Source organism: Macaca thibetana, chromosome 6, assembly GCF_024542745.1.
Source record: "Macaca thibetana thibetana isolate TM-01 chromosome 6, ASM2454274v1, whole genome shotgun sequence".
In the NCBI taxonomy this organism is placed as follows: Eukaryota; Metazoa; Chordata; class Mammalia; order Primates; family Cercopithecidae; genus Macaca; species Macaca thibetana.
In genome coordinates, this window is record NC_065583.1 from 69,368,701 (window position 1) to 69,389,517 (window position 20,817).

The 20,817-nt window shown below is 37.8% G+C and overlaps 2 protein-coding genes across 3 annotated transcripts in view; one reads left to right on the plus strand and one right to left on the minus strand.

Annotated features, from left to right (window-relative positions):
- The window catches only part of SRP19 (signal recognition particle 19), an 823,764-nt gene that overhangs the window by 677,296 nt on the left and 125,651 nt on the right, over window positions 1-20,817 (minus strand). The window lies entirely within an intron of this gene.
- EPB41L4A (erythrocyte membrane protein band 4.1 like 4A) overlaps window positions 1-20,817 on the plus strand; it is a 275,596-nt gene that overhangs the window by 220,650 nt on the left and 34,129 nt on the right. For both annotated transcript variants that reach the window (XM_050793057.1, XM_050793056.1), the window contains exons 16-18: window positions 2,249-2,296; window positions 3,303-3,380; window positions 14,199-14,318. In XM_050793057.1, coding sequence (XP_050649014.1) covers window positions 2,249-2,296; window positions 3,303-3,380; window positions 14,199-14,318 — 246 coding nt within the window. The remainder of the gene's footprint in view (window positions 1-2,248; window positions 2,297-3,302; window positions 3,381-14,198; window positions 14,319-20,817) is intronic.

The window sequence follows — 20,817 nt, forward strand, 5'->3', positions numbered from 1 at the left end:
TATGCCCAGATAACCATAATTGTTTGCATAGAATAAAGACATTTTCAGAAATTGTGGGTCCCAAAAAAGTGTATCTGTCATGCAATTTTTTTCTGTTAGCAGCTAAAAGATACACTTTACCAAAACCCAGACAAGTTGCCAAAAGACCTGGAGATGTGGGGTCCACCATACAAAGAAGCAAAAGGAGTTCCTTGGATCATGATAAAGGGAGTTAGTCAAAAGTGGGTGGTCCAGATATGAGCAGGAGGGCAGAGGGATCCAGGAGGGATATAAATGGAACTTGGAGATTACCTGCGTATCCATCCATAGCAGGAGTTTTGCAGTTCTCTCAGAGTTTGAAGAATAGTGATAAGCAAAAGAACCCTAAACAAGTGATATGTACATGGAAAACTTAGGCAAGTATCCTCTCTCGGAAAATTTAAAACCTACAAAAGAATGGAATCATATTCCTGGCACACTATTTAGATCATCTGTGACCAATTTCAGTATAATTTGTGTTTATGCTAAATAGTGACCCCAAAATTTGATATAAGAACAGGGACCACATATTGCTGTTAATGTTATTCGATATAAGTGTATTGGAGGAAATGGGGTAACGTAAGCCATACATTAAAGAGATCAGAGTGGGAAGGTGCTGGATTACAGATCGTAAGGAAATGGAGCATGGGGCATAGACACCACTCTCAAGAAGTTTGGCTTTGAAGGAGAGAGGAGAGACTGGGCAGATGAAGGGGGATGTGGACTCAAAGTAGGTCTGTGTTTGTTTAAACAGTAGAGACTGAAAAAGTTAATAGCTTATAAAAAGAGTCTGCCAGACGGGCAAGTTGACTATGTGTGAGAGGTGAGAGGGTAGTTAATGAAAGTCATTGAAAAGACATGGGGTGATGGGACGCGCAAAGCACTGGTGGAGGGACTGACCTTGGTAGTAAGGATAAATCCATAAATAACAGGGAGGAAGATGTTGGTAAGTTTTTATTTTTGGTAGCAGGAAGATGAAAGAGTTCCATCTGGAGGCTACTTTTTCCTTCGGAAGGAGAAAACAAAGTCATTTGCTGAAACAGGGATACTGTAGGTCAGAGGGTTGCAGGATGAAGAGTTTGAAACTGCTTTGTACTTAGATCTGAAAAAAGTGGCAGGACTGCTGAACCGTGGTGCAGCCCCACTTGAGGTTTATGAACGTGGATTTGTAGTGTAATGTGCCCCTTTTGTGTGACTCCTTCCAGCACTGCTCAACCAGCTGTTTAGAACTGATCCAGAAAACTTGCATAGTCGGATTCACCCATGCCTGAGATTTTGCCAAAAAGACGGAATGAAAAACAGAGTTGGGGAACGTGTTGAGTATCAGCATGCATGTTATTGAAATGATGGATTAGGAAATCTAAGCTGAGTACAGAAGACAGTGAAGAGAAGTGAAGAGCTGGTGGAGAGTAGCCAGGTCAATAGATAGTCTTATTAGGATCAAAGAAAAGGAAGAATGGAAATAGTTGAATAAGCAATAACAGCTTATCTTGGTTGAGTGCTAACAATGACCCAGGTCCTAGTGTATGCATTTTAAATAGATTAATTCATTTTATCCTTTAGAGCAGACTTCAAAGGAGATTCTATTAAAAGTAAGTCACTGAGTAGAAAAGTAACTTATTTAAATCACACAACTCATCAGTGGAGAAGATGAGGTTCACATTCATGTTGTCTGGCTCTAGAGCCAACACCTTTAACCAGGATGCCCCATTGAAGCTGTTTGAAAGTAAATGGGGAGTGGTAAACAGAAAGGAGATTGTGGTAAGAGAGCAAAGTGTTTGGAGGTGCTTACAGACGATGAAGTCCAAAGTATGACCATGAGGCAGGTTGCTGAGTTGAAGTGGAGGAGATTATGAGAGAAGAGATAAAGAGAATTTGGAGCCCCAGGGTATGGGAAAGGGCATCCAAGTGAGATGATGTCATTTCCACTATGGCGGAAATCAGCTTGGAGGATTGCAGTTCTGCAACTGCAGACTAACCTCATCATTGGATTAACGGAATTCAGACGGTTTGCCTGTCCCACTAGAGTGAGGCCAGGTTATGTTATTAACATTATATTTCTGGGATATGTCGTATGTAGGGTTAGGCATATACATATGACTTAAATGTTTGGTGAATGAATGAATGTATGACAGATATGTGTAAACTGAAGTGAGACTCATTTTGGTGTGCTTTCCTTAGCCAATTGATAATCTCCTGTTTTCCTAAATGTCTTTATTTGTTTTCACAGGAAAGCCCATAACAGTGGTGAAGATTCAGATCTAAAGCAGAGGAGGAGGTAAAAAAAACAAAAATGGAAGGAGAGTCAGAGGGAAGAAGGGTTAGCAGATTTAGAAATGTTCAGAGTTGAGGAAAGAGTGGGGGTATTATTGCTTTTTTTTTTTTTTTACTTTCAAAAACCAGTTTGTCTTCAGCTGATTCCCAATCTTCCATTCTGTTGCGTCTTAAGACTATGCTGTTTCCTACTCCCTTGTGTCTCAGAGGAGCTGTCTCATTTATCTGTTGCCATATTATAATCCACTCCAGAACTTAGTGGCTTAAAGCAGCAACAACTGTACTTATCTAGTATAATTCTGTCAATTAAACAGGTAACTTTTTAGCTAGTCTTGTTCACAATTTCATGAGGCTGTGGTCAGATGACAGCTGAGGTTGTGTTATCTAGGGGGCCTTTCTCTTTCATGTTGGCATCTTGGCGGAAAGGCTGCAGGCCTGGGACCTCTCTGCATAGTTTCTCCACCTGGGTAGCTTACACTTCTGTAGACACTTCTTTTGCACTTCTTTAGGCTGGAAGCAGAAGCTACCAGTATGTTAAGGGGCGAGTCCTGGAACTGACATAGTATCCCTTCCACCTCATTCTGTTGGTAAAATCAGTCACAAGACCAGTGTAAATTAAGAGGCTAGGGAAATAAACTCTACCTCTCTCAGTGGGGCGGATGGGAGGGTTACAAGATTTTGTGTCCACATTTAGTCCACCACCAGCTTTGCCATGTCAGAGTTCTGTTGGAAGTAATTGATTTTGTGGTCCTTTCTGGGAACATGCTGACATTCACCTTAATCGGTTTTTATATTTCCCCTGCATTGCCATTTCGCTGAGCTATCGACTCAGTCAGATGTCTTACTGAGTTCAGAAACACTGACTTGGAGAGGGATAATACAGCTCTTGATGTTTGGATTGATAATTTTGCTGCAAAATGAATTCCAGAGGACCAATATAAACCTTTCTGAAATTTTTCATGAGTGATAAACGTGTGTTTTTTCTTTTGTTCTTACCATTTTGTCTTCAGGTCACGTTCACGCTGTAACACAAGCAGTGGTAGTGAATCGGAAAATTCTAATAGAGAACACCGGAAAAAGAGAAACAGGTAATATCTCAATATCATACTTAACTGGCAGTCTGACATCAGAGGCTGCCTTTGGTGGTAGAAACTGTGTCCTTTGTAAGTCTGGTTTTTCCGTCTGTGTTTGAGAAGCAATCTGGCACTATTTTGAAGCACTTAGTTTAGGAAACTTTAGCTCTTTAAATGGAGTTTTCTTATCCTCACAATAAGATGATTAAACAACTTGACAATGAGGTCTCTTCTTGTGTGTGTGTGTTATTTTAAAGATGATTCTGTATATAGCTACAATGTGTAGCGAATTTCTCTAAGGCTGGTAAGAAAGTTTACCATTTGTAGAGAGATTCTCCCTGAACTATCTCTTCAGTGGCATTACTATATTTTACCCAACCAAAAATAACTCATTGTTTCTTAGATTCTGCAGTTTCAGGCTCACGTATACATATGTGCTGATAATATGTGCATTTACTCATCTGTGTGTGCCGGACATACCATATATATAAGATACATTTTTTAAGAGATTTTTAATCACATCATTTGACATGTAATCAGTATTAGTCGTGGCTTAATGCATTAATCAGTTATTCCTAATTCCAAAATATGCACTTGAAAACAAGAAGTATTTGTGTGATTAATGAAAAGAGCACCTTGGGAGTCAGAGGGATTTGACTGCCAATCATGCTAGTTGTTAACCCAGTGGTTCTCAACTGGGGGAGTTTTGTCCTCCCTGCCTTCTCCCCAAGGACATTTGGCAATGTTCAGAGTCATTTTTTATTGTGACAATTGGGTAGGGGGGTTGCAACTGGCCAGGGATGCTGCTAAACATCCTACGATGCATAGGACAGGCCCTGGCAACAAATAAGCGCCTTGTACAAAAACATTATCAGTAGTGCCACTCTTGAGAAACCTGTTTTGACCTAATGTGGACCTCTGGCCTGGTTGCTTTAGTTTTCTGAGTTATCTTTTTCTCTTCCAAAAATTGAGGAAGGCCAGGCACAGTGGCTCATGCCTGTAATCCTAGCACTTTGGGATGCCAAGGCAAGCGGATCACCTGAGGTTGGGAGTTCTAGACCAGCCTGACCAACATGGAGAAACCCCATCCCTACTAAAATACAAAATTAGCTGGGTGTGGTGGTGCGCGCCTGTAATCCCAGCTACTCAGGAGGCAGAGGCAGGAGAATCACTTGAACCTGGGAGGTGAAGATTGCAGTGAGCTGAGATTGTGCCATTGCACTCCAGCCTGGGCAACAAGAGCGAAACTCCATTTCACACAGAAAAAAAAAAAGAAAAGAAAGAAAGAAAGAAAAATGAGGAAGTTGGATTAGATAATCTCCAGGGTCTTTCTTTAGTGCTAAGAACCCTTGTGCTTGGCACAAATTGAATCGGAGGCCCTCTCTAACTACGAAGCCTGTGTGATAATAGCCCAGACAGCACTGTAAGGGTGGACAGTTTTTTAGGAAAGCATTCTATGTGGAGTCTGCTGAGGCTGGAACTACACTAGACAGATGGGAGATCTCAATGTGTTATGACACCTTTCTCAAAGAAATGATTTCAGTTTCTTCTGTGAAAACCCACATGTGGGAGGTAGCTCCTTCTTAGGTACCCTCTTACTGATCAAAAATTCAATATTTCTGCACAAACAAAACAAAACAAAGCAAAAATACCCACTTATTTTCCTATTGAAAACTTTTTATTGATCACGCCAGTATTTTAAGTCTGTTTCTGTTTTGCTTAATATATTCTAAATTGTGCCCATAAATGTTCTTTTCTCAACTGTTCAGAAGGTGGCCCATTTAAAAACATTTTTTGGGTGACCAAAATTGTTCACATTCACTACTGAAAATGAAACACTAGTGAAAGGTTGCCATCAAGTAATTAAGTTGCTCATTACTGATCTGGTTGCAGTGGATTTAATATTTCTTGTCAGTATTTTCTCCCTTAAGAGTTTCTTCCCCCTTTTCCCTGGAGATTCTTAGATTGGCTTTCTTTGTACTGTGTAAACAGTATGTTTTAGAATAACGATGATTCTGAATGTTTAATGAACTTTGTAAGGCTAGTAATGAGAAATAGCTTTCAAAACACATTCTGACACATTTCATGCAAAAGATCCAACAGGCTTTCACAATCATTTATGCTACCTGTAGAAATATTGCTCTAGGAATACCTAAGTTGCCTATGTCTGTAGAAGATGTGGTGTAGTTTGCCTGTCAATAGCATAGCAAAAAGTGAGCAGAGGAAGAAATATAGCTTTCAGTTCTGATCCTCACCACTGCAAATTAGGGTGCAACAGGTACAGAGAAAGAGGGTAGAAACTCATTGTGCTGTCTGTGTCTTGGTGCCATTTACCTATTATGCTGTGCTGCTGCCAACCCCTCCATCCCATTATTAGCCTCTTAAATTTTGCCAGAACCCACCCATCCCACATGAGGATGCATAGGTCTAGATATTTCAACTGCAGCCCTGCAGTCTCTTCAGCCTCATTCATCCTTCCTTTTATTGGCTGACAGTGTGATCCAGCCAGTTCTTTGTGCTTTTATTACAGGACTCTGGTAACCCTATAATGGGGCAAACAGAATCTTATACATGCTGATGTTCTACCTCTTGCCCGTAAGGTCTGTACACTCAGTCCCAGGATGCTTCATTACTTTCCAGCAAGAGCCTGCACCCCGACGCACCCTGTGTTTCTGTCTCTAGGAAACTGTAGCCTAGGGAGAGGGACAACTACTGGGCAAATTTGCTTTTTAGAACCTCTTTTGGAGTCCATGATGTGTCCATTGGAACTCTGGACAGAGTCACTTTTACTTTCTGGAAGTTGCATGTGGTGTTTGGGATGTTGCTCCCTCTGCTACTCCTTCCTGTGGGATTTTTTTTTTTTTTTTTAAACGTAAAACGAGGTCTTTCCTGTTAGACATGAGGCCACTCCATGGAAATGTTGTTGTTTTCTTTTTTCCAGGAAGTCAACCCATTGGAGCATAAGCTGCTTTACTGTTTCCATGGATAACCATTTAAACATTTCTCATTTTGTGTGAAGAGAAAAGTTAATAAAACAATGTTTATGAATCAACTTTACCCAAAACAGGCTTTTGACAACCATTAAATTTTAAAAAATAATAATCCACACCAGCTCTGGAAGGCTAATGTTAGAAGCAAAGATTGTTGTTTAGTTTCGATTTTAGGAAAATGTAACTGTAAACCACCCCATCTGTCTGTCACCTTTGGGTCCAGACCTAACAAGGCCTGGTGTGTAAGGGTTCTTGTGTTAATTGTGCCCTAACTGTAGGGCTTCATCCCACCATGTTTCCTAGAACACCAGAGGAATTCACCCTGCTTCTTTATTTGGGACATCATTTATGTTTTCCCTTACCCCTTTCCACTTTGTCCTTTCTTTACTGTTCTCATGATCTGTTTGGTTATCCTATAGCTTTCTAGGTTTTGAGGTTTGAGATGATAATTTTTCACTCTCTTTTTATAACCAGATAGAAGTTGGAGGCACAATTTTTTATTATAACACTTAAGATGACACAAAGTTTTCATTTCTCTTTTTTAGTTTCTCTACTATATGCTCATCTCCCTCTCCATTCTCTTGCTTTACTTTTCACTTTTTATATCATGTTATTCTCTTCACCCAGTTCCTTTCTGTTTCCTGGACTTCCTTCCCAGTCTTTTTTCTTTTTTCTGTCTCCTCTGAATTCCCTCTCTCCCTAGAAGCCAATGATATGACACAGAATAACCTGAGGACTTGGGTCTGGGTCTTGGTTCTGCTGTGTGCTGATATTTGACCTTGGGCAACTTGTATAACGAATTCAGGTATTAGTTTTCTTCTCTTTAAAGTTGGCGGGGAGTGGGGGAGGTGTGCTGTAACAACTGATCTATTTTGTTGAATGAGTTACTGTAAAGATCAAATGAAATGTAAGAAGTGAGAGCACTTTGAAGTACAGAGCCACATAGTCCTATACCTACTTCCAGAGTTACTCACTGCTGCTGCATCACCTGTCCGCTCCTCCATCCTCTTCCAGCCTTTTTTGACTTTTCTTTTGGTCCTATCTTTCATTCTCCCACCTTTCCTAACTTTATACCTTAGGTTATTTTTACACCAGGATTCTTAACTTCTGATTCTTGGGTAGGTGCTGGGGGTTTCATAACCCCACGAAATTGTATGTTAAATTGTATGTAAAGTTGTATGTGGGCATCAAGTGTGTAGTTTTCTAGAGATACGGTCTGTAGCTTTTACCAGATTTATTAGGGGGTGTTTATGTAGCACCTGCCCCCCTTAAAACTTACAAAGTTTTATGGTCTAAAAGCTGAAGGATTAGATTGGTACTGGGAAATGAAATTGGTGTTTCAATTCCAGTAGGATTAAAAACTAAAATGCCTAAACTTTCTTTAGAGATTACTTTGCTGTACTGATTTGTGAAATAGTTGGTTCTATTGAATTCTTGAAGTTGGGAGCCTACTTAGTACAAGGCACTATAAAGTTAATCTATGTGAATATTAGATTGTATTAGTTAGAATTTTGAATCTTGTCCCTGAGATCAGAAGGGCCAGCAGCTCGCTTATTGCTGTAGGTTTGAGACCATGGCCATGTGCTGGACTTGCCCAGGGTGTAGGATGAAGGAGGTCCTCGCAAGTAGACTTAGGAGAGTGAAACATTTCATGAGCTAGCTTTACCTAGATATGTCTTGAGCTTAATAAAATACCCTTGACGTTCAAGGAAAAGGTTCTACAAAATATTCTTTGTGCTCTTGATGAAAATCAGCAGTCCTTTGAGCATTCACTGAGGATAATCTTTGAATTACTCAGTCATTCTTAACTTTGATGTGTTGCTAGGCTCTTAGAATTTTGAAGTGGGAGGTGTGGAGGAGTGGGTGATATGAAGTAGCCTGGTGCATTTTTTTCTATCAGCATAAAAGTAGAAATAACTCGGGAGCCTACCAAGGATTAAAACAGTAAGAGAAATGAGAGAAGCTTAGGGTAATAGTAGAACTAGAGGAAATTGACAACAGGGGACTATTTGAACACTTCCCTAATTTTATTCTAGGATGTTTGCATCATAAACCTGAGTCATGTATGTCAGGTTGTATGTGTATATACACATGTACATGCAAATCTGGGAGCCTGTGTTACGAAATTGAACCCGCTTTGAAGAGTTCTGTGGCTGTGAGCTGGTTACTTTACCCTGTGAATCTTCATTTCTCACATGCAAAATGAAATAATACCTGACCTGCCTACCTCACTAGAGGTTTGTGAAGATCCAGGAGATAATAGATGTGCTTTGAAAAGTAGAAAGTACCCTGAACAGGCAAGTCCTGTTAAATTGATAACATCTGGCACTGCTCAGTATTATCTGAAGTTCCTGCAGTATCTGTAAAATGGGGACCAGCTCCATTGAACAAAAAATAAATCAACGTTTTCTAACATGAATTTGTTCTGGCATGAATGTTGTTAGTTTCTCCCTAACAACATTAGGGTCTTTTAGACGTCTTTTAGGGTCTACTAGATGTCTATAGTATCTAAATAGTAGATTAAGACAGATTTAAATGTTTTAATTATGTTCCATAAGGTCTTTTATATTGTTTTTCTAAAATGAAGAAGCACATTTCTGTGTCAGAAATTTGGCACTGTAAGAGGGACAACATATCTGACTAGGGCAAATCTAGATCACAATTTTGGTAGGATTTTGTTTTGGGAGTGGTAAAGAAGAACTTTATTGGCCCTGTACCCCAGGGAAAAAATGTATTTGGGATGTTAGCAAACTTAAACTGATAAGCATTTCTTCCATGTTGCTTGAAAATAGGTAACTGTTGGCCGGGCGCGGTGGCTCACGCCTGTAATCCCAGCACTTTGGGAGGCCGAGGCGGGCGGATCACGAGGTCAGGAGATCGAGACCATCCTGGCTAACACGGTGAAACCCCGTCTCTACTAAAAATGCAAAAAATTAGCCGGGCGAGGCGGCGGGCGCCTGTAGTCCCAGCTACTCGGGAGGCTGAGGCAGGAGAATGGCGTGAACCCGGGAGGCGGAGCTTGCAGTGAGCCGAGATCGCGCCATTGCACTCCAGCCTGGGTGACAGAGCCAGACTCCGTCTCAAAAAAAAAAAAAAAAAAAAAAAAAAAAAAAAAATAGGTAACTGCTTCCTTGCCAGGCACTGCCTACTATCCTGCCCCTGATTTAGGGGCTGCAAACAAGGTAAAAATTTTGGGTATGGAGAGAAGAGTTCATTCAAAGCTAGTGGAAACAGACAGTGTTCACCATACTGCAGATGCAAGGGTTTCTGATTTCTACTTTAATAAGATATATCAAGATTTAGACATGTGATATGGATGATTTAGGGCTTCCAGAGTATAATCAAGGTTGACAGAGATGACTGTGGAAGGACAAAGCCGCAGCAACTGAGGAATGCTGTTACATTACTGAGTGAGGGCAAAATAGGTTAAAAATTCATGAAAACAGGAGAGTTTGAAAGGGAAATTGTGCCAAAAGTAGCCCATTGTAGTAGTGGGAGCATAAGGAATAAGTGGAAGAGACAGAAGTACCTTTAAAAGCAAGTAAGAATAATTTATTGATGGTAGAGACAGTGGGAAAAGCAAATGAACTTTTTGCTTGCTGGTCTTAAGGGAGTATGTCGACACATGCCTGGAACCAACATAAATTTCCCTAGGGAAGAAAAACTAGAAAAAAAAAAAAAAAAAAAAAAAAAAGAAGATTGCTTTATAGCAGGTGATCCAAAAAAAAAAAAAAATGAGTACAGTTGATGAGAAACACAAGTTCACAATCAGTTGGGACCTGCAGATTTAATTTTGGCAATGGAGGGGGCCACATGAAGCAATTGTTTGGAATGTTATGTTATAGTTGAAGCGTATAAGTTTCTTTCAGTGTGTCTGTCTGGTTTGGAAATAAAATACAAATAGAGAAACATCAAGTTTTAAAGCTGGAAAGGATCTTTGCCGTTAATTTTATATATGAACAGCCTGAGATTTGACCAAAAAAGATAAGCAATTCGCCCAAGGTCTCTGAGTCAGATAATGGCAGAGCTGGGAATGGAGAAAACTCAGGAGTAAGGTTTATGGCTTGTATCATCTTGAAGCTTCATTTTACATTTGCTCTGAAAGACTTCTTAGATTCAGCATTAAGCATGGTGTTTATCTCAGTGAATTAGAAGGGAATTAAGAACTTATGTAAAGGAAGGTTCTGTTAGGAGCAAAACTGCTAAAGGGATAGGACACAATAAAACTTGGGGATTTGTGTAAGAATTCATTTGATAATGTGAAGAATTTTGCAAAAGAGTCAGGACTGTGATTGGTAAGACAGGAAAAAAGAGGCTAGGAAGAGTCATTTTCTTCATTGTTATCAAATGATTATATGGCATTTCATCTTCAAAACCTTTGCAGACTTTAATTAAATGTCAAAATGCAGTTAAAATCTAAATTGTATGGATAGTCTGGAAAAGTAGATTGTTGAAGTTTGGTAAGAGATGGAAGAAATACATTAGAATTCTGTTCTGAAACATGGTTAGAATTTGCTGTATTCTAAAGCAACCCTCTCCCTTACATATTAACTGAAAAACAAAAACCTTGTTATGATATACTTCCTACCACAGTTGTTGACCCTCCGTAGTTACAGATGGAGAAATGGACAAAATAGGATAAATGTAGGCTTACTGGATCAATTGGTACTGGAAATAAATGTTTGTCAGTTTATTGAGGTTCACCTTAGATACAACATTTGAAAATTAATACATCCACGACACAAATGACAATGGACTCTTTTTCCCCTTTGAGATTTTGATGACTATGATGTAAGAGCACATTTTGACTTTTTAAAAGGTACTATGTCAAAACAATGTTTGCGGTATTTTATTCTTCATGATGTAAATCTGTACATCGAGATTAAAATACAGCAAGAAAGAAGCAAAAGCCATTTGGATTCTCCCACACCTGAGGATAAATGAGACTTAAAAAGTCAGAATCATCACAGGAAACATGTCTTTTTCATTTAAAGACTTCTTTATTCACTCATGCATAAACAAAATAGGGATCTCCTGTGTCTTAAATACAGAGTGCTACAGTATTCTTGCTTCTAGGGCTAAGATTTTTTTCTTTCCAAGTAGCACCTGTGTTTTTTGGAGCAGTTCAGCAGTGGAAGAAATGACACTTTCATTCTTGTAATGAGGCACCATTAACCAGAGGTCTTTTGTAAGGATGTAATTTCAAACTTCATTACAGGCCAAGGCGGCCACACTACCCTTTACTCAGGAAAATGTGCTTCTGTTGTGACTTTCCAAAGACTCTTACATTTTTAATGCATCTTGTTAGAATATTTATGAAACAGCATCGCCAGTAGAGGGCATCTGTCTTTGAAACATGGATCACAAGGATATTAACTGACAGGGTTTCACTGCCCTCACTTTAGACTTTTCAGTTAGAAAAAAAGGTAAAGGTACATGTATAATCTTGAATTCTTTCTGATTTGGTCCTTATTACTGTTATAGCAGAATACAGGAAATACGTATGCTTATGTCTCAGGAGTTTTAATTTTTTATCGTCAGAGTGAAGTCTGAGTATGAGGGTAGCCAGCTGAATTCCACAATAGATGAGAATGAACATACAGTAACTGTGCTTCCTTTTCGGTGTCTATTACTCTAGGAAAAGTATGTGTTTGCCCAAGTTAGGCCTCAGCTTTGTTAGTAGGTTTGACCTCTCAAAAATATTTATAGACACCCCGACTTCCTGATACAAACATTTCACATTGTAAAATTTAGTTCTGCCCATCAACTGCACAGTGATTTCATTCAGAATGAAAGCTGCATCCTAAAAGACTCCAGGGTTAGGAGTTAGGAGACCTGAGTTTTGTGTCCAATCCTGGGCCCAGCAATCCACGTGTGGGTTCCTGTAGGAAGGGAGATGCCACCTTGCCAGTGCGGCACCTTCCCTGTGATTGTCTCTTCCTAACCCTGACCCCTCGGTCCTGGGGGTGTCCAGGACTGTTCCCCTACCCACAAGCCCGGTGGGTTTCTGACTGTCACATGAACACAGAATGGCTTGTAGGTGTAGGTTCTGGCTACAAAAATGTGTGTCTGTGTGTTTACAGCACACACGGGTACCAACGTGCCATTTTCAAATAGGAGTGTTTGTTTCAAAGAATGATTAATAATTATGACCTCATAGTCATAGAAAACTATAGTCATAGTCATAGAAAACTATGATCTCATAGTTTTCTTCAGTTATTTCTAATATTAAGGTCCATAGCAGTGTATGTTCAATTTAAATTAACTCTGTATATGCAATGAGAGAAAGAATTATGCTCTTAAATCTGTGAAAAATACCATGATGGTATCCTGTTAATCTTCAAATAATAGTCTATTAAAAATGAAAACTTTAGTGAGGAAATACATACACTTCAAAGGCTTGGAGTATGTTACAGATAATTTTTTACTTAGCACAATTCTCCTTTAATCTAGAGAGATTTAAACAGTTTCTTCCTCACAAAGTGCTGTTCTTTTCAACTTGAATTTTCTTTACATTATGTCTAAGTTATATGTGAAATGAGTATTTGTCACCCATCCACTGATTCGCACCTGTAAGCAAATCCAGATATCCAGCCCACAGTCTATACTAAGTGCTATAACAGAGGAACCAAAAGACATCTGTTCAGAGAAAGAAATGCCTCCAAGCCTGCCTGTTCTTTTTACTTTTGTCTCGAAGCAGTTATGCTCATGCAGTGGCTGTACTGGGTGAGTACCTGGCAGTTCCATGCTGCTCTCTATACCCTGGGAGATGAACACTCTGGAGCAGCTTTCTGAAGAGCCTACATAAATTAGAAGTTAAATATTCAAGTAACAGGTGTTCAGTTTGCCAAAAAAAAAAAAAAAAAAAAAAAAAAAAAGGCTTCACAGCATCATTGTTGTGCATTCGAGACAGTATTTCACGTAAATTAAGTACTCCTCCTCTTCCCCCGATAGTGCACCTCATTATTTGAAAGACTTGATACATCGGAAGTCCAAAATTTCTGCAGGTTGAGCGTGGTCCATGGGTTTTGTTAAGTCTATATCATGCTTTAGAATTGGTTGCAAGACTTAAAAATTAGAAGAGTTCACTTTAAAAATCCAGATTTGGGGATTATCTTGTTTTAAAAAAATGAGAGGATTTGGTAATACTGTCCTGTGATCTTACATGTCAAGCACCTGTGCTTCCAAGTCTTTCCCACCTTTCTCTTTTCCTCATTTTCATTCCTTCCCTGGCCACATGCAGCATCCAACTGTCATTCCCTCTTAAATGTGTGAGCAGCCATGATGAGAATGGTGTATCTTATTCAGCTAATACATTATGCCACCATATTTAACTTTTTGTATGTCTAGATTTCTATCTTAAAAAATGGGAATTATATTTGGCACCTATTTTTGATGAAAACCTTGACAATTAGTATGACTTTTTAAGAGTATTTCAAAGTAAAACCATTTATTACTCTTTTGACAAGCACATTTAAAATCATGATTTTGTTTCATCGGTTAAGATTGGCTCTATAGCAGACACCAAAGTTTCTTTAGTCAAAACTTAGAAATGTTTAAATTGAATTTTTGATACATGTCATTTTGCTAGAAAATTAGAATCAGAAGTCTACAAATAACATGTATTAACATGTATTTATATAATGAGTATTGTATACTTCTGTGTGTTTATATGTACTTACCTACATATAGATGTATTAATTCAGTTAATATGCATCTTTAGCTATAAATGATCATAATAAAATTTCTGCTGCTTAAATAACATTTAAAAGCAAGTTTAGGATGAAGCTAAAATGCGCCATCCAGGTAGATGTTAACTTCAGATGCATGGCTTTCCTTTCAGAATACGGCAGGAGAATGATATGATTGATTCAGCGCCTCAGTGGGAAGCTGTATTAAGGAGACAAAAGGAAAAAAACCAAGCCGACCCCAACAACAGGCGATCCAGACACAGATCTCGTTCGTATGTGGACTCTTTTTATACCTTGATTCGAAAACACTGAATTTGAAGTAGCATGTGGATATTCAGGTCTTCTAAAGTGTTTTAGTTCAACTAGGATTATTTCATTGTTTATTTGTCATATTTACCTTCTAATATTTGTGACATTTATTAGCCATGTTTGAAGCCATAGAAGTTGAAGCACAGTCAAAACAAAATGTCATGCAAACAAGGCCCTCAAAGCCATATTTTTGTTTTGTGTTGTTTCTTAACCAAAGTATACATTTACCTGAATAGATAGGAATAGTCTCCTTTGTTGTAGAGCCAGGCTGCTGATGAAATACCTGCTGCTTCTCTCAGTTTGAGTCTGCACAATTCTCTGAAGCCTTGTTCCAGACTGAACCAGATGTAGATATCTTCCCATCAAAATACCATTTGCGAACAGTAGTCAGTGAGTGATTCATTACACCTCATTGTTGGAATTTGCGTGCTCCTTCTGTTGCTAGGCAACGCCTTGTGTGAGCACAATTACACCCTAATGGTGTGATTGCCAGTCCCCCAAATTAATTGTCTTTGAGCTGGTAAAGTTTCTGTGTGCGTGTGTTTTAAATACGAGCATTATCAAGATTTAGACGCCTTACTCCCACTCCATTTGCCAAACCATGGCTCACCTTTTTAAAGTGAGCCAAGACTAAGTACAAATCCTTTTGTGATGGTGGGTGGTTAGATGTCTGGTGTTGATTACTCACAGGGGGAGGAATTAAGTCCAGTTGCGTATGATAAGGAAATGAAACAATTGGGTAGTGGAGGTGGAGACTGCGTAGGTAGGTAGGGAGCTCTGAGGGAGCCAGGCAGGAGGGTGACAAGAGGACAGCTGTGAATGCCACATCAGGTTAAAAGAAAAGATTAGGAAAGAACTCCGGAGTGTACCAGGGGTTCACACCAGGACCTTTTGTGCTGTGGGACACTAAGGACACTTGTCAGTCTTCGATGTTTACCTTTCAATTAGAAATTAACCCCGTGTATATGTGTATGTATTTTATCAGTAGTGCATCATTGTGAGTGATGACTTTCTTTTGTAATAGAAAACCTGCAAATAGTCACTAAACCATGTACACCCTCACAGATGTATTAATTACTCTGTAATGTTTTTTTAGCAACCTAATTAAATTAGTGGTCAATTTAAAGCAGAAGTTAATGAAAATTTCCTTTGTTGTGATAGCACCTTCCCCCAACTCCATTAAAAAAAAGGAAGTTTAGATATGAAAGAATCAGACCTCATTGAAGAAGTTTACTCAAAAGGCACAGAACCCAAGATTAGATCCGGCACAGTCATGGGTAAATCTTTTGCCACCACATTTTTACCTTTCCATGTGGAATCATTTTCTTTGAAGGACTTGTTATACACAAGGTTTGGCAACTTGATATTAAATCTTAAAACAGCATTCAGTTTTTATAACTATTTCTAAAGCATTATGAGTTCAATTAAATGTCAGTAGTACAATTAATTTATTTAAAAAGGAGAAAGTAAAATAAAATTAGAAAAAAATCCTATATATAAGTTTTGAAGAAGCTAAAAAACATTCCTAGAAAAATAGTAAATAAATGGAACCATTCATTTGTAAATAAAAATTGGGAAATAGAATAAAGTTGTTATTACTATAATTCAGTTATATTATAGAGCAAATATTTGTAGTGGGCCTGGAAATTTAATCATTTTTTAGTCGAGTGGTCTGAGGTTCATTTAACAGCCTTTAAAATTGAGGCAATTTGAGGTGAAATTTACATACAGTCAAATCCTCTCATGTGTACCATTTAATGAATTTTGACAAATGTATCCATAATCTATCCATCCTGCCAGTCAAGATATAGAATATTTCCATAATCCAGAAAGTTCCTTCATGCTCCTTCTAGTCAGTGCCCACCCTCACAACCAACTGCTGTTCTGATTTCTTTTTTTCTTTTTTCTCTGTCACCCAGGCTGGAGTACAGTGGCACAATCTTGGCTCACTGCAACCTCTGCCTCCCAGGTTCAAGCCATTCTCCTGCCTTAGCCTCCCAAGTAGCTGGGATTATAGGCACCTGCCATACCACCCAACTAATTTTTCTATTTTTTCTATTTTTCTATTTTTAGTAGAGATGGCCAGCATGTTGGCCAGGCTGGTCTCAAACTCCTGACCTCCAGTGATCTACTGGGCTCAGCCTCCCAAAGTGCTGAGATTACAGGCGTGCACCACTGCACCTGGCCCTCTGTTCTGATTTCTATGATTAGTTTTTCTCTCGTTGAACTTCATATAAATGTAATAACACAATACATACTCCTTTAAAACCTTGCTTCTTTCACTCAACATGTTTTTGAGCTTCATCCATGGTATCAGTGGTTATTTAAATTTTTTGTAGAAATGCACCGCAGTATTTTTATCCATTCTCTTCTTGATGGACATTTGAATTGTTTCCAGTTTTTGCCATTGTGTTATAGACATTATGTACAAGTATGTGTGTGGAATCTGTTTTCTTTTGCTTTGGGCAAATACCTAGGAGTAGAATTGCTGGATTACAGGGTATTTGCAGGTTTAATTTTATAAGGAACTACCAAAATGATTTCCAGAGAGGTTGGATCATTTTATACCCCACTAACAAGATATGAGAGGGTCTTGTTCTGCCCCAGTTCTTGCTGGTATTTGAGTTTGTTGCTATGTTAATTTTCGTCATTCTACTAGGCTCGAAGTAGACATTCCATCGTGGTTTTAATGAGCATTTCTTTCATGGCTAATGATGTTAACCACATTTTTGTGTGCTTATTGGTTATTCATCTATCTTCATTTTTGAAGTGTTCAAATTTTTTGTCCAATTTAATTGGGTTTGTCCTTTTTATTATTCATCTGTAGGTTATTTATGTATTCTGGATAAAAGTTCTATTTCAGATATCCATATTATGAGTGAATACTTTCTCCCAGGCTGTGGTTTGCATTTTCATGTTCTTAACATTGCTTTTTCATGAGCAGACTTTTTAATTTTTGATGAAGACCAATGTATCAGTTTTTTCATTTCTAGTTAAGGCTTTTTTTTTTTTTGAGACGGAGTCTCGCTCTGTCACCCAAGCTGGAGTGCAGTGGCCGGATCTCAGCTCACTGCAAGCTCCACCTCCCGGGTTCATGCCATTCTCCTGCCTCAGCCTCCCTAGTAGCTGGGACTACAGGCACCCGCCGCCTCGCCCGGCTAATTTTTTGCATTTTTAGTAGAGACGGGGTTTCACCATGTTAGCCAGGATGGTCTCGATCTCCTGACCTCGTGATCCGCCCGTCTCGGCCTCCCAAAGTGCTGGGATTACAGGCTTGAGCCACCGCGCCCGGCCCTTTTTTTTTTAAATCTTAAGGAGTATTTGCCTACCCCATGGTCACAAAGATAGTCTTACATCTTTTTCTAGCAGCTTTATAGATTTTGCTTTTATACTTAGGTCTGTGTTCCATTTAGAATTAGTTGTTGTATATGGATGAGTAGAGATTGAAAGGTTTGTTTTCCTGTAGTCTATCCAGTTCCACCACCATTTTTGAAAAGACTTTTCATTAAAATGCCTTGTGGCCTTTGTTGAAAAAGAATTGACTGCTCACATGTGAGCCAATTTTGTTTCATTGATCTATTTGTCTATCCCTAAGCCATCATGTTGTCTCAGTTACTGTAGCTTTATGGTAAGACTTGAATAAGGCAGTGTAAATTCTCCAACTTTTGCTTTCCCTCTCCCCTTTCTTTTCAAGATTGTTTTAACTATTTTATTAGGACTTTTGCATTTCTGTCTAAATTTTTGAATCAACTTGTCAGTTTTTACCGCCTTCCCCCAAAGACTTTTGACTGTGATTATGTTGAATGTATAGATCAATTTTGAGAAAACAAATACCTTATTCATCCATTTGTTTTTATCTTCTTTCAGCAATGTTTTGTAGTTTTCAGTACAGAATAATTCATTTTGTTACATTTCAGAAAATGTATTTTTCAGTTGTTTTTTAGTATATAGAACAAATGATTTTTAAAAATACTGATGCTACATCTTGCCACCCCATAAGCCTTGTTAAATTCACTTATTAGCTCTAGAAGGTTTTGCGGGGGTGGGGGGCCGTTTCTTAGGATTGTCTACAGTTACAATCATATTTGTGAACAGTTTTCCTTGAGTTCTAGTCTTTCTGTCTTTTATTTCTGTTCCTTCCCTTATTATACTGGCTAGATCATGTAGTACAGTGTTGAGTTACAATGTTGAATACAAGTGGTAAGGAAGCAGACATCCTTGACTGCTCCTTTTCATAAAGGGAGAGCATTCAGTTTGTCACATTATATATGATGCTAGCTGCACAACTGAGAAATATCCCTTCTATTTCTAGTTTGCTAAGAGTTAGTGAAGAGTTTTGATCATGAATGGGTCTTGAGTTTGATTACAAACTTTTTCTGCATCTGTTGAGATAATTGTTATATGGGTTTACTGTGTTCGTGGAGGAATTAAATGGATTCAATTTTGAATGATACATCCTTGCATTCCTAGCATAAGCCCCTTGTGGTCGTGATATATTTTCCTTTTAGTATGTAGCTGGATTCTACTTGGCATTACCTTGTTAAGATTTTTTTCTTTGTTTTTGTGAAAAATTGATCTGTAATTTTCCTGTAATGTCAGGTTTTTGGTAAAAAGATTATATTGGTCATTTAAAATAATTTGAGAACTATTCCTTCTTCCTCTATTTTCTGAATGAGTTAATATAAAAGCATTTTTTTCTTCCTTAAATATATAATTCACCAGTGAAACAATCTTTGCCTGGAATTTTCTTTGCGGAAGGTTTTAAATTACAAATTCAATTTCTTTGGCAGATATTGAGATATTCATATTTTATACTTATGTGTAGGTTTTGATAATTTATGCTTTTAAAATAATTTCATTTTTATCTAAGTTGTCAAATCTTTCAGCAAAAATTTGTTTATAATTCTTCATGTGCTTTTAACATCTGTGAAATCTGTTGTGATATCACCACTTTGATTCCTGATGTTGGTGATTTGTGTTTTCTCCTCATTTTTGTTTTTTATTTATTTTTTTCAGACAACGGTTTTAGATGTTGCGTTTTCTTTGCTATCTGTTGTCTGTTTCATTGACTTTACTTTTTATTCTTTTTATTTTGTCTTTTACCTGCTCCTTTTTTTTCATCTTCTTAGGATAACATTTATCTTAAACCTTTCTACTTTTGCAATATAAGCAAAAATTTCTAAATTTCCCTTTCAGTCATGCTTTAACTATATCTCACGTTTTGACATTGTTTTTATTATGCAGTTCAAAATAATTTTTAATTTATCTTGTCATTTTTTTGATGATGGCATATTTCGTTGTGTGTTTAATTTCCAAATATTTCCGGATTTTCTACAAATATTATTATTATTCTAATTTAATTCCATTGTGGTTAAAAAAAAATTCTGAACAGTTTTAATCCCTTGAAATTTATTGAGACTTGTTTTAAGGCCTAGCATATGGTCTTCAATAATGAATAATCTGTGGACTCAAGAAGAATGAGGAGTCTCAGTTACTGGGTGTTGAATAGATGCAGTTAGCTGATAGTGTTCAGATTGTGTCTTTTTTTAATTTCTTTACCTACTTTTCAAGTAGTCATTGAGAGAGGGATGTGAAAATATACAACAGTGATTGTGAGTTTGTCTGTTTTTTCCTTTAATTCTGTCAGGTTTTGCTTCAAGTTATTTTGGAGTTCTGGTGTCAGGGGTATGCATATGTAGGTTTTTTTCCTTCCTGGTGAACTGATGACCCTCTATTCTGGTAATACTCCCTTCTCTGTGTCCACTACATATGCACACGCATAAATTCTACCATATCTTCTTCATGTTTACTGTTTGCATGGTATATCCTTTTAATCCTTTTACTTTAGGCCTAATTATGTCTTTATATTTAAAGTCCACCTCTTGTAAACAGTGGACAGTTGGTCTTTTTTTTTTTTTTTATTTCTAGCCTCACAATCCCTTTTAAGTTGAATGTTTAGCCTGCTGGCAGTTAACATAATTATTTGTATTTTGGGATTTAAGTCTGCCATCTTGTTCTTTTTTCTGGTTTATTATGCCTGTTTTTTGTTGGTTTGTTACTCCCTTCCTACTTTATTTTGTGTGAATTGAATATTTTTTGATACTCCATTTTATTTTCTCTACTGATGTCTTACCTATACTTTTATTATTTTTTTACTTATTGCTTTCTCTCTGTATGATTCTTATCAGTATGGTTCCTTATCACACCCTAAGATTAATATTGTAACATTTTATTTAAAATTTAGAAACATTGGAAAAATATAGCTCCACTTGTCCTTTGTGCTATTGTCATATATTTTATTTTTGCCTGTTAGAAGCCTCATATTAAAATGTTAATGTATCTTTGCTTAAACAGTGTGTTTTTATATAAAGAAATTAAGAGGAGGAAAAACCTTATAGTTACTGTGGTAGGAAAAATAATGACCCCTGAAATATGTCCATGGCTTAATATCCATAATGTGTG